The sequence below is a fragment of the Alligator sinensis genome, unplaced genomic scaffold, assembly GCF_000455745.1.
Source record: "Alligator sinensis unplaced genomic scaffold, ASM45574v1 scaffold82_1, whole genome shotgun sequence".
NCBI classification, from domain to species: Eukaryota; Metazoa; Chordata; order Crocodylia; family Alligatoridae; genus Alligator; species Alligator sinensis.
This window is the reverse complement of record NW_005841860.1, coordinates 848136-862447: the sequence shown is the minus strand read 5'-3', so window position 1 is coordinate 862447 and position 14312 is coordinate 848136. Positions and strand designations below refer to the sequence as shown.

At 40.0% G+C, this 14312-nt stretch overlaps 1 protein-coding gene across 1 annotated transcript in view; it reads left to right on the top strand.

The window, feature by feature from the left end:
* ABCA13 (ATP binding cassette subfamily A member 13) overlaps nt 1-14312 on the top strand; it is a 351606-nt gene that overhangs the window by 273282 nt on the left and 64012 nt on the right. The window contains exons 53-56 of the mRNA XM_014524731.2: nt 1435-1591; nt 3394-3647; nt 6521-6719; nt 9642-9751. Coding sequence (XP_014380217.1) covers nt 1435-1591; nt 3394-3647; nt 6521-6719; nt 9642-9751 — 720 coding nt within the window. The remainder of the gene's footprint in view (nt 1-1434; nt 1592-3393; nt 3648-6520; nt 6720-9641; nt 9752-14312) is intronic.

The following is a 14312-nucleotide window of genomic DNA, read 5'->3' as shown; positions in this document are numbered from 1 at the left end:
GAACCGAGTGTTTTATACTGTAGTTACATTGTTGTAACTTGGAGCAAGCCTTGGACTAGTCACTAGTGATTTTCCAGCTCCAGTTAAAGGAACTGCAGAAATGGGGAAGGAAAAAGAGAAAGAGAGTTGAGTGCCAAGGAATGTAAGTTGCGATCTTCATTCAGCCCCAAACTTCTTTTGAGTTTTTGAAAAAAATTGCTTCTTTTCTCTGTTTATGTGTACCAAGAACAAACCACCCCTATGATTCAGTGAGTTTGGCAGGTTCTGTTGAGTATGTGGAGATCCTCAGATATAAATTGACTGAAAAGTGTGAAATAATCTAGTGTTTAAGACTAGATAGGACCATTATCATAGAGACCATTATATATTCATAGACTGATGGCACAGGGTGGGAAAGAAAAATAGATTTCAAGGCAAAATAAGTATATCTGGAGTATTTGCCTAAAACTGCTCAGGTCAAATTGATTTTGTAATAGCTGATGGAACTACCATATTTATTTATTACCATATTTATTTATTTATTTATTTATTTTTAAGTCATTAGAGTGTGCTTAATGGCTCTGCTGCTTGTATTGTGCATATAGTCCTCCCATCTTTAACTACACAGAAGCTTGCATTTTCTATCCAATAAGCTGTTCTCTGTAGGACAGCCATACTTGGCTATGGCTAAGTGCTTTGGGCTGCATTTGGGGGCAATGTTTGGTGGAGCCATCTCACTCTTGGTCATAAAAGGATAACTTTTTACTCTATATGGGTAACAGAAGCCCTAATTGGGCCCATGATCTCTCTTGTCTATGGTTTCTGTACTCATTTAATTATTTACATAGAAAATATAGCTGCCATACTTTTGGTAGTTTCTTCAGTAACTTCATGTTACTGTTGTTTTTTAACGGTAACCACTGTACCCGCCATTATTGTCTGCTATATATAATTAATTGTACTAAATGTGCTGTCTGTAGCAGACATATGCTATCATTTAGGCATAATGGTCAGAGCTCCTTAGTTTCCATTCCAGCATGTTGTCATTATAATAACCAATGGTAGCTTGAAGCCTGTGGTTTATGCCTAAACAAATGTGTTTTACTGTATCTCACTAATGCCTAACTACTGAAAATGACTTGGGTTAGTAATCATTCAGAAATCAAGGTTGTGAGGTTCCTGGAAGAGTGCAAGAAAAGATATGAAGCTGATAAATTTAAAAGAATGAGTTATCTGTTCATAGCAGAATAGCAAATATGTGTATGGAATACAGGAAAGTATGTTAGATATGAAAGTGGGGAGGAAGAATTTGGGAAGAGGTTATAAACCTTAAAATCAGCAAACAGGTGTTGTGTTTCCTTTAGGCAAATGCACAGGATACTGAGCAGATGAATCAGGAAGCAGAGTGAACCTAAATTATTTATGTTGTGGTTCTATTTGTTTTTCTCGTTTCAGATATGCAGCTTTACCATGGATGTATTTTGTGTCCAGATTCTTTTCAAGTTCAGATGTAGCCTTCATTTCTTACATCTCCTTAAATTTTGTGTTTGGTCTTTGTACCATGCTGGTGACACTCTTGCCTCGTTTGTTAGCTATAATTACCAAAACACAGGTCAGTATAAGCCCTGAGCTTTAATTTTTCCTGTAAGTGGTGTAGAAACTACTGTGTGGCCTGCTGTGTCAGGCAGAGGGGCACCTTAAAGACTTAACTCACTCTAAAAGGCATAAGCTACTGAAGACTATAACCTACTTCATCAGACGTAGCATCAGTTTGATGCTATTCATAGGCTATAAGCTTTTGTAGGTTACGAAAGTAGGTTGGAGCTACTTTCTCACACCATCCAAGGTTAATTTTTGTTTCATATGTTTACCAAAAAGTGTTTGCACTCTAATAATGGAAAAAAAAAACAGCTTTAATTGAAACTTTGATATTTTCCAGACTGTTGATTCATAATTTGCATATAATGAGAATTGTTCGGGTCTATTGAGTAGATAATATGCTTTACAAAATTGGTTTGAATAATATTAACATAAATGATAAGCTATTTTTTTCTAGGATCTGCCATTTATTGTGTGGATAATGATATGTTCATTAACACACATATGTACTTTTCATTACACTTGATAAAAATTAGGCTTGTGTATTAAGAGGAGAAGATGCACAATTAATGTTTCAAAATGCAGTAAAACCTCATAAATCCGGCTTTCAAAATTCTGGAATTATCAAAAATCCGTCATTTAAAAAAAATACAGTACACTACATTATTGCATTAAAAATAGTTTCCCAATACTCCAGAAATTTCCCCAGAAGTTCGGCACTTTTCTGGCTGCCATTGTTTTTGTTTGTCAGCCTGCAGCTGTTGTTTTGAACAATGCTCAGTCACGTGTATAGTGTAATAGCAAAGAAACTCGTCCTAAGGCTATGCACTTTCCTTATGCTTCAAAAATCCAGAATTTTCAAATTTCTGGCAGGTTCTAGGTCCCATGGATGCTGGATTTGTCAGGTTATACTATATATGTAAAAGGCTTGGCTGGGAAATTTGTTTGAATCTAGATTTGGATTATATTTTGGATTTAGATTTAATGATTTAGCAGGGGAGGAATCTGCTTTGGATTTTTTGTTATTCTGATCTGGAGAATGCAGGTTCATAGAAAAGCTGATTTAACTGGCTGTAATCCTTACATAGTCCTCCATTATGTCAACAGATTTATTATGTATAATATATTGGTGAAGTACCAAGTGTCTCCTCATACTGCACCTAATCTCTCTTAAACTGTATATCTCCCGTTCTGGTACCATGACTTTCACTTTAAATATTCTTATTGAAGAAGCTAGAAACATTTTGTTTATATATTAGATTTTTGTGAATATAACAAAATATTCACAGAAGTGATAGATAACATTTAGTGGTTTCCAGCAACTCTCTCTTCCTGTTACTATAACTGACATCAGAGATGGAATTACACTCCGACCCTTGGGGAGGTAACCTAAGTTACTGCTCAGTGATGGTGCATGTGTAGACAGGCACCCTGTGGAATAATTGTATCATGTAGCAGTAGTAGTAAACTGGCATTATCTATGAACCTCAACATGCTAGGATTCCATTGTGCTAGGAACTGTAAAATATAGAATAAGAGCTGGTTCCTAGGCCAAAGGATTGATCTGCATGTCCATCTAATAAATCTAATAAAATGTGGAGAATTAGGGCTTGATTCATATCTCAGATTGGTGGAAATAAGGATAATTTTTGTATTAAAAAACAGTGGAGTTAAAATACTGATGAGTTTAGAATAAAGCTCATAGATTTTAGGTATGACTGATTTGTTGTTATTGTTTTTTTTCTGTTTGATGGTGATTCAAAGTTTTTGCCTTTTCTCTCTTTGTCTAACCCTCCCTAAATCCGTTCCCTGCAGAGTTTTGAGAATCTCTACAGAATCTTCAAATGGGCTTTTATTGTTTTCCCCCAATTCTGCTTGGGCCAGGGTTTAATAGAACTCTCCTACAATCAAATCAAGTTTGACCTGACAAGTAATTTTGGAATTGATTCTTATGTGAATCCTTTTGAGATGAATTTCCTTGGCTGGATCTTTGTGGAAATGGCCCTGCAGGGGACAGTCCTCCTTCTCCTGCGGGTTTCCTTGCACTGGGATCTGATGCAAAAACCAAGGTTTGTTGCATCTATTATTTATACTTTGCTTTTGTGGATATTAACTAATTTCCCAAAGAAAAAGGGAAATGAAATCCTTTTGCACACTAGGAAACAGACTATATCTGATCATTATTCTGTCTGGCTCTAATGAGCTCATGTATTATAGCTTTCTATTTCTGTATCTTTATCAGTTACATATGCTGGAAAAGAGAACTTGAAAAAGTAAGTTGTGAGAGGAAACAGAGCATTTAAAATTTAATCAAACAACTGACAAAAGAAAATATAAAACTCTGTTCTAATGCTAGTAGAGTTCTAGTATCCAAAAAGAATTTTGCCAGTATAGCATCTTAGATTTTCTTTCTTTAACATTAATTCCTGGCCTCTAAGTGACCAGATATCCAGAAAAAACACACAGATAGGGAACTGTCAACCTCTATTATTTGCTTGCAGGGTTCTCTTCTGTCATTGTTCCTGTTTACTGAAAGCTAATGTGTGCGGGCCGGGAGCAGTCCGAGGCCCTCGGGGGCGCGCGGCGGGCTGTGGCCAGCAGCCCTGGCACGCGGGTCGGGGAATGCAGGCTGGCGGACTAGAATTAGGCACGAACGCTTAGCGGTTGATTAAAGATTATTTTACTTACACCGTAGATGGTCGCGGTGCAGGCAGGAAAACTTGCTTGAGTTGCAGTTACAGACAGGAAAGAAGAAAAGCGAACAAGAGTTCCTTCCATGCGAACTCTAGCCCAATCCGGTTGAAGGCTCTAAAAACGCCAGCCCGTCGTGTCAACCAAAGAAAACAACTCGGAGAAGAGCTCTGGATACATTCACACGAAGTTTGCTAGGCTCTGTGGAACTTGCGCGCAGGGAAGGGGTTCGTCGAGGGATCGTTCAGCGACGGGGAGAGGCCAGAGGTTGATCAGACCCCTATAGCCTTCTTAAGGCACGCGCTGGGTTCGATAGGCTCTGCAGCGCTTAGAGTTCTTCACAAGACATGAAGCCCTCCTCCCCCAGATGGTTGTGGAGTCCTCCCTTGCGGGGTTCTCCTCAGAGTTCTCCAACTTGGGCGGAAACCGCTCAAGCCTCTTATACGGCTAGCAAGCCAATCGCTAGCCGCCACGTGGGAATAATTTAGAACTGGCCAATAGTGGGACACAAATTTGCATGTGGGTGGCAGGAACTCCTTTGCACCGTGCATTTCTCTTTGCAACTGAGAAATGCACCCTGCAAAGAAAGCTCTGAGTGGCGGGAAATAATTTAGCAGTGCCGAAGCGCACACAAACAAAATCACACCCTTGGGTTGTGACATAATGTTGCAACGAAGTCATCTGCAAAATACTTTAGGATGGTTAACACACTTTCCTTGTGTGTGAGCTCTTGTGTAATGCAGTATGTTGCACTGACCTGTGCTCCCTAAAGCTAGATCCTGCTATATGTAATATAATATATAGATAGATATAAATAATATACAATCTGTTCCTCATCAGAGGTTGATGGACACGTAGGAGTCCTGATTATTTCCATAGGTGAAAACTTAGTAATGATTCAGTACAAAATGACCAAGTCAGCTCCCAATAGACAATCATATAATTACAGATGGCGGAAAGCCCATAGGTTTTGATACTTGCCCACTTATGCTACCCAGAGCAGAAAGGACCAACAACAGAGCAACACCTGGCAGGTTCTGGGCAGCGGCTCATGTAAAATGCTGCTTTTCCATTTCACCTTCTCTAAAAAAGCTTCCACTGTGTTTATGGGAAAAATGCCAGTGCCAGAGCATAGGAATAAAAAGAATGGCTTATTCTGTATGTTCTCCTGGCTTCCAGTCACCCCGGACTCATTACAGTTGTGGAGATTTAATGGTGTATCAGACAACATTATTTCTCATTTACATTTGGCATGGAATTGCAGAGAACACTGGGGACAGGAAGGCAACAGTACTCTATTAAAACTACTGTACTTGAAAGAGCTGTGAAGCAGCATAGGGCGTGAACATGATAGTACAACAGATTGTGAACCTTGTGGTACTTGTTTTTCATGCTCTGTTGTTGTCTTGGTACAGAAGAGTGAAAGTGTACACTCCAAGCTCTCTTTTTGTTCCTCTTTCTTGTGTAAGAGAGGGCTATTTCGGATGCACAAGACTTCTATACCCACATTACTGCTTTGCATTATAATAACGTGTTTTCTTCAGAGCTGGCCTAATTTCAGCATTAAGACCTTGCAACATTTCTAGAGCTGCTACTTCACACTCCCTGCTTCTCCGAGACAATCTTTTGAAGTGCCATGGTTCAATTTAATTTTCCATAAATAGTAAAGGTCTGAATTGTTTTTTCCTGGGCATACCTGTGCTGCTGCCTATTTATTTTGCTTGCATGTCTTCTCTTTCTTCCTTTCCCCACTAACATGCATCTACATTAGAAAAGAGCATGGCAAGTATTTCTTAAGAAGGTTTCATTTTGAGCTAACCAGGAATGTGTAACATCATTTTTGTTGTTGTTGTTTACAAACCTGTCTAGTACCTAAGTGCATTTTTCTCCCCATGCTCCCATATTGCAAGAATAGCTTCTTCTTGCATCTCACTTGAGCTTATTTTTAACTTGTAGAGAAGATTTAATGCCATATCAAAATGACCTTTCAGCCTCCCTTCACCATTCCTGTGTCCTCAAAAGAACTGAATGCAATCTCTTTCCATATAAGAAATGAAATATGGACTTTGCTCCTCAAAATTACTGGGAATTGGAAAGAGAGAATTCAGGATCAGTGCACCCATTGGATTCTATTGAGATTTGAATGCCTGAACCATAATGCAACCATAAATAGACAAGTGCTCCTTTTTAGATGCTTGTAATATAATAGGGTATAATTTGCCATTTGGTATTCATTGTGTTCTCCATTTAGGGGCCATTGTTCCATCAGCAGCATAGTCAATCCTTCAGAAGACATAGATGTAGCAATGGAACGAAAGAGGGTCTTTGGTGGAAGAACTAATAATGATAATGATGTCCTTCTGCTATATAACCTCAAAAAATTGTATCGTGGTTTCAGTAGGAGAAGCACTGCTGTGAAAGACATCAGCTTGGGGATTTCAAGGGGGGAGGTAAAAATGCTCTTTTTATTTTACCTTTCTTTACCTTTCATTACAAATTGTGTGGTCAAGAGCAATTGTTTGGGCATGTTCAGAATGTGTGAAATGAAGGCTCTGTGGTTAAGCAAAAGACTTCCAATTGTGGTAGTTTCTGAGAAACTGATAACATTAGTTGGAAATGAAAGCACGGGTGAGGGGAAAGTGATAATATTTAAGAAGCATTTTTCAGGGAATGATGATCCGCTTTTTGTCTTAAAGATTTTTTGTATGTTGCACAATTTTTCTTTTGTTTTAGCCTTACTGAGTTAAAACGTAACATGAAAAGTAAAATGCTGCCATAGCTGCTATTTTAGGTGCTGAACTCCTTAATATATCTAGTGAAACAAATCACAAGCCCAAGGCTAAATCCTGAATTGTCCCTGGGTGAAACTCACAGTGGCTTCAATACAATTCTTACCTGAGTTAAGAAAGAAAAAAAGCCAAGTGAAACTTTAAGCTTTAGCCTTCTTAGAATAGTCTCAGTATCTTCTGACTAAGCCTATGAAACTCTAACCACTGAAGGCTTTAAAATGCCAGAGCAGCATTAGCTGTTTTGTTGGGATTTTTTTCTGTTTGTTGTTTTTCCCTAATGTTCAAAGGACCATGCAGATTTAAAATTCAAAAATGAAGCAAAAATTATTTATACGTGTGACAGAGAGGAGAAGGTGGAAAACCAGTCAGAGGAGGTAGGAGTCCAGTGTGTGACATTTGGGATTTTTGAGTAGTTTGCCAGCAGCTACTTGGAAATGCCTAACCTAGAGGTTGTTATTAATAATGTAAATATATTTACCAGTTATGCCACTTCATTAAAACAAATTGAAAATAGCTCTTAATTTTAATAAAATAATTAACATGTAAGGTAAATCAAGTAAAAGGCAAGTTCTGTCATAGTATGAGCACATATTGCAGTGTACCCCAAGTGAATGCCTGAACTTCTACTCTATAGAATGGAGTGTACGTAGTTGAGTGGAGTGTACGTAGTTATTTGTTTTTACCATTGTCAAAAGGTGCTGGTGGCACCTTTATGGAGGGCAATAGTTATTGCTTTTGCTGCACACACCAAAAGTCTTCACTCCAAAACCATGCAAAAACAGCTGAGCCTTTCACTTCTCACTGGTGAACCCAACGCAAGAGACTGAGAAAGGCAGATAAATTTTGACTTCATAGCATCCATGATAGTTGGAACACTTAGCTAGGATATGGGAACTGGTTAGGGGACTTGGCTGGGTTCAAGTTTTTGTTCCAATAAATAATTTGTGCAAAGTTGGATAGTTCCACCAGGAGAGACTGGGAAACACCAGTCCAAGTGTACCCTGCAGTCTGGCAGGAGGCTTACCAGGGACATGGAAGACTTCAGTTCAGATCATTCCGGTGTCCAATTTGGAGCAAGGGTTTGAACCTAGGCCATCTTCATCTGAAGAGAAGGCACTGGACACAGGCTATTGGCTTTTTGGATTGTATGTGTGCTTTGTGCATGGGCCTCATCTTTTTTTCTTCGAAAAGCCATGAAAGTTCTCAGGTTTGTCTTAATGAGAGATTGGAATAGATTCCAACAATTGAACACATTCACAAAGTCAGAAAAAACATTTCTTACCTCACTATAAAAGTTATCTGCTTGATGGTATGTCAAATATGTAGTGGAACAAATATTCAGCTAACCCCCCAAATTGTTTTCCTGCGTGATATTGCTATGTTTAGAGGAAGCATCTTGTTTTAGCAGTAGAGTGATTGCAGTTAAGTGGATTCCAGAGCCATAGGCAGAAAACTGGTATCAAGGGCAGGTCAAGATCAGAGTTAGTCACAAAGCCATAACTCTGAAATTCCTGACACTTAAATGTTTTGTAACTTTCAGTTGCCTGAGTTTCAAATGTTTAGTTTCTTCTTCCTCTCCCTCTCTTTTTTAATATGAAGCATTCTAATAATATGTTTTTAAAATGTAATAGCATTTTATAACTGAAATTGTTATATTTTGTAGGAGAATTTCCTTAGTTACTTAGAAATGCTTTTTTAAAGCCTGGAGACCAGTTTAAGCAACTGGTATATTTTCCCCTCATAGCAAGACTGTAACAGTGCTGTGTATAAATCATTGGAACATGTATCATTGTAGTAATAGAACCAAAAGCTCTGCTAGTTAAATAAACCTCTTCCATGTACCACAGCCACTCTGCCGATGAGCCTTACAGACATGGCAGGACACCCCTTATACAGAAGTCAGCGGTTAAGTTTCTCTTTTCCTGCTTTATGAACCATGAGGGGTTGGGAAGATACCCAGTGTGTGTGCGTATGAGTGCATTTGTTCTGAGCTCAGGCACCGTCTCTAAACAGCAGACTGGAAATGACAAAATGCGTACCTTGCAAATTTTGAGTTTTTATCCCCATTTTCAAAGAACAGTGTTCAAGAAGCAGAAAACATAGGCAGTATGCATTCATTCGCCCTTAACTATCATCATCCAGAAAAAAGATGGAGTACATACATACACACAAGCCTTTACTATTTCTGCTTTTTTCTCCTTTTTTCCTTTCTTATGACTTAAAAGGAAAATACATTACTTGTATTATCATAAGTAGCTGTATATAGTTACTGAATAGGACTGTCAAAGAAACCTGGCTTTAAGTTGTTTGGGCACTTTTGGCATTGTTCACCAATGATCAGAATTACTTTTATGCTGCACTGCTTTTTCCTTTAATTTCACTGAATTCCTTTTTCAAGGAGCCTAAAGAAGTCTGAAATTATTTTTGTCACTTCTGTGTATGCATGAGTATGTGTATATGCATATAGATTTATATCCTTACAAATAATCTATCCAAGTGTAAAGAATGATTAAATATTTATACTGTTAGCTACAATACCTTTACAAATATAATGATTGTATTGGTGTATGTTTTCTATGCTAGTGCTTTGGACTGCTTGGTACAAATGGAGCCGGGAAAAGTACAACGTTTAAGATGCTGACTGGAGACATCACCCCCACCGCAGGGTGTGCTATGGTCAGGACCCCAACAGGGTAAATATTGCAAAGCTTGATCAGAATATTGCTACTTGGCTGAGTTAACGATCAAAACTTAGGGAGCCTCAGCATGCCTCCTAGCCTTTTGTATTATATTGCAAAGAATGGTTTTGTACTTTTCAAATTTACACTTTTATTATTACAGTCTCCAGCAGGGTGGGAGCTCTTTTAAAGCCAGCTGTTTGGGTTAAGCAGTTTAGCATTATTTAATTCCAACTAGCAGCTCAGTTAATTGGAAATGGATTTGCTCAATAGCAATTGAGTGGGAGGTAGGAAATGTCACCATGTATTTCTACAGGTATATACACCAATCTCTTGAAATCAATTCCATACTGAATGGTTTTCACTGTGCAGCTGATGAGTAGTATTCATTTAGGATCATTTTTAAATGTTCTGTAAAACCCCCATGTTTCTTAATTAATCATCATGTGGAGAGGTGATCAGTGAGAGAAGGGATATTCCATGGCAAAAGGATATCATTTGTGCCTTTGTGTATTTGTTAATTTGAGCTATGGAGCTGGGTGACCAATAGATTTTTTTGTTTCAGTGGCTGAAGTAAAAAATTAGATATAAAAATATCAGCATGGATCAAATTGAAACAATTTTCCCTGTTTTTTTTTTTAACAAAATGAAAAACACAAATATTATGTTGTGGGTCAGTCTGAAATATCAAAGTCATCCCAAAACAAAAATGTTCCTTTTTTATTATTTCACTCAACCTGTTCCCAATCTTTCTCGGTTAGGTCATACTTTAAATAGATAGTTTACATTTTCTTTTTTCTTTTTTTTAATGTTGAAATGAAATGTGGCAGTACTCTGAAATGAAACATTTTGTTTGAGAATGTGGAAAAGCAGTCTTTTAACATTATAAAAAAGTTTTACCATTTTTCTCATCAAAAATGATTAGGCAAATTTGACCTGAATTCATGAATAGTTTCAGTCCCTTCAGAGCTCCATTTTTATTGCTATTCATCAAAAACATTCCCCAAATGCACTTTATTGCCTTCATTATGGTGCTTATCATTTGCAACATTTTTTTCCAGAGAATAAACAAAAAATGTAAAAAAACAAACAAACACAAAAGCATAGCTTGTATGGCAAGTGTAAGAAAAGATTATGACAAAAGATCGAGATATAAGGTAAGCTGAAATGGGTGCTTTCATTTATAACCTTTCATAATGCAAGGGGGGGAAAAGTGCCCAAACAGGCTGGTAAAAAAACCCCACCAAACTAAATAGGAAATGCCACCAAAAAATATGATACAGTTACATGTGGACGAATGGAAGAAGGGAGCTGGATAGGGTTGGTAACAGTCAGAAACATTTCCCAAATCAAGGAAGTTCTGAACTGTGTTGGTAGTTGCAGCTTCGCTAAACAGTTATTGAAAATGGAATGGCTGTGACCAAGTCCCTGCTCTTCGGCAGCCATACTTTAAGTTAGTGTTTAGAGGCAAAAAGAGCATGAAAGTTCACTGAGTCATGGAAATGGGTTTTTTTGCTCCTGTGAAAGATGCTGTTCTAAGGATTCTGTGCACTCAGTAGCTTGTGTTGCATCAGGAAGGTCAAATGAACTTTCAGAAATCTTTTCTTCCCTGAGCTTAAAGTTTTGTTTCTGAAGAATAAATATGTGAGGCAAACAAATGAGGAAAGGTGTCTGAATACTATTTATTTATGAGTATAGATCCTGGGCTAGTGCAAGGCATGTATGTTATACCTAGCTCTGCGTTGGAGGGAAAAATGAACTGGAAGTGGCTGTAAGGAGCCCTTCCCTTTCCTTGCCTACCTGAGGCTGCCCAAAGCCCAGACATTTCTGGTGCACAGGAACTAGGAGAATCAGTTGGAGACCTCTAATATCCCCCAAGGGAGCAGGAGAGAACCTTTGCTTTGCTCTCCACTTTACTGGCTAGGATAGCTGGTCCTATGTATGGGGAAACCCATGCCAGAAGCAGTGGTGGTAAGAGTTGGCTGTGACCACTGTGAGCAGGCAGTGATGAACAAATTTAGCAATTTCTTAAAGGCCTGATTCATTAGTAGTGGGAATAGTAGTAACTGAGAGCAATGAGTTTTGGAAGGTCATGGTGTAGGATGGGGGTTTTTCCTTTGTGCTGTTGTATTACAATACCTTCATACAATTAAAACCGAAGTTATGGTCTTATGAAGAGAGACTGAGAGCCATGGGACTCTTCAGCCTGGAAAAGTGCAGGCTCATGGGGACCTGGTGGCTGCTTATAAGTACATAAGGGGTGTACATCAGGACCTGGGAGAAAGTCTGTTTACTAGAGTGCCCCAATGAAAAACGAGGATCAACAATCATAAACTCCTCCAAGACTGTTTTAGGCTGGACATAAGAAAAAATTTCTTTACTGTCCGATACCCCAAGACTTGGAATACACTCCCTTCCGATGTGGTGCAGGCACCTACTCTGGACTCATTTAAGAAACGCTTGGATGCTTATCTTGCTGGGATCCTTTGACCCTAGCTGACTTCCTGCCCCTGGGGCAGGGGGCTGGACTTGATGATCTTTGAGGTCCCTTCCAGTCCTAAAGTCTTTGAAATCTATGAAAAAATGACCTATGAGTTTGGGAGCCTTAAATTCAAGATTCCCAGTTGTGGTACCTTGAAGAAGCCTGGTTTTCAGAAAGTGTTCTATACCCACTTTCTCAATATAAAGTCCCTTTCAGGGACCAAAAGACAATAGGGAAACTTGAAACTTCCTACCTTTTGGATTTGGTTTGGATTTGGTTCAAACTTCTTACCTTTTGGATAAATTAAGCCTGCTGGGGGATGGGGACACTACCACCACTTCTGGCCCACTGAGCAACCCTTGCAAAGCCAGCAGGCCAGGGCACTTAAGGGAGCCCACCCCTGCCCCAGCCCTGGAGCAAGTTGCAGGCAAGGCAAGGGCCCCCAAAGGGACACTTGCCTGTCTGTACACAAATGCCAGGAGCTTGGGGACTAAAGAGGAGGAACTTGTCCTTCTGCTTAACGCAAATAATTATGATGTCATAGGGATAACGGAGACCTGGTGGGACTCCACCCATGACTGGACCACAGGTATAGATGTCTACACCCTGTACAGGAGGGATCAAGTGGACAAAAGGGGCAGGGGTGTAGCTCTCTATGTCAAGGAAAGCTATGCATCCCTGCAAGCCGACATTGGCACCCAGGGTAGACGACTAGAGACCCTCTGGGTTAAAATCCATGGGGAACACGGCACAGGAGACACAATGGTGGGAGTCTACTACAGACCTCTGACCCAGGATCAAGAGCTTGACCAGGAGTTCACCAGGGAATTGGCTGAGGCTGCATACTCCCGGTGCATGGTTGTCATGGGAGACTTCAAATACCCAGACATCGTGTGGGAAGAGCGCTCAGCCAAATCCGAGAGGTCACAAAACTTGCTCTCGTGCATGGATGAGCTCTATCTGACACAAGAAGTCAATGGGCCGACAAGAGGTAAAGCACTGCTTGACCTGGTTCGGACAACGGGGGACGACTTAATCAGCGACCTAATGATCGAAGGCAAGCTGGGTGACAGTGATCATGAGCTGATCAACTTCACCATCTGCCGTAAAGCTGCCAAGTCAGTGAGCAATACAGAAGTCCTCGACTTCAGGAAAGCTGACTTTGACAAGCTCAGGAGGCTTGTCAGAGAGGCCCTAAAGGGCCACAACCCAAAGGGGAGGGGAGTTCAGGACAAGTGGTTCTTCCTCAAGGGAGCGATCCTGGATGCACAAGCAAAGTCTATCCCATTTCGGAGGAAAGGCAGCAAAAGGCCACAGCAGCCCCTTTGGCTCTCTAGGGAACTAGCAGACCTCTGGAATCTACAAAGACAAACCTACAAAGGATGGAAGACTGGATCCACCTCCAAGGAGGAATACTCTGCACTGGTCTGGACCTGCAGGGAGCAGTAAATCCCAGGATGTCATTCTCCTGTTGTAGTCGGCCTTGGTGAGGCCACAGCTTGAGTACTGCATCCAGTTTTGGGCTCCACAATTCAAAAAGGATGTGGAGAAGCTTGAGAGGGTGCAGAGGAGAGCCATGTGCATGGTCAGAGGGCAGGAAAGCAGACCTTATGAAGAGAGGCTGATAGCTATGGGAGTCTTCAGCCTGGAAAAGCATAGCCTCAGAGGTGATCTGATGGCCACCTATAAGATTATCAGGGGTGCTTATCAGGATCTGGGGGAACATCTGTTCACCAGAGCGCCACAAGGAATGACAAGGTTGAATGGTCACAAACTCCTTCATGACCATTTCAGGCTGGACATAAAACAAATTGAAAATAGCTGTTAATTTCAATAAAACAATTAACATGTACGGTAAAGCAAGTAAAAAGCAAGTTCTGCCATAGTATGAGCACATATTGCAGTGTACCCCAGGTGAATGCCTGAACTTCTACTCTGTAGAGTGGAGTGTACGTAGTTGGGTGGAGTGTACGTAGTTATTTGTTTTTACCACTGTCAAAAGGTGCTGGTGGCACCATTATGGAGGGCAGTAGTTATTGCTTTTGCTGCACACACCCAAAGTCCTCACTCCAAGACCATGCAAAAACTGCTGAA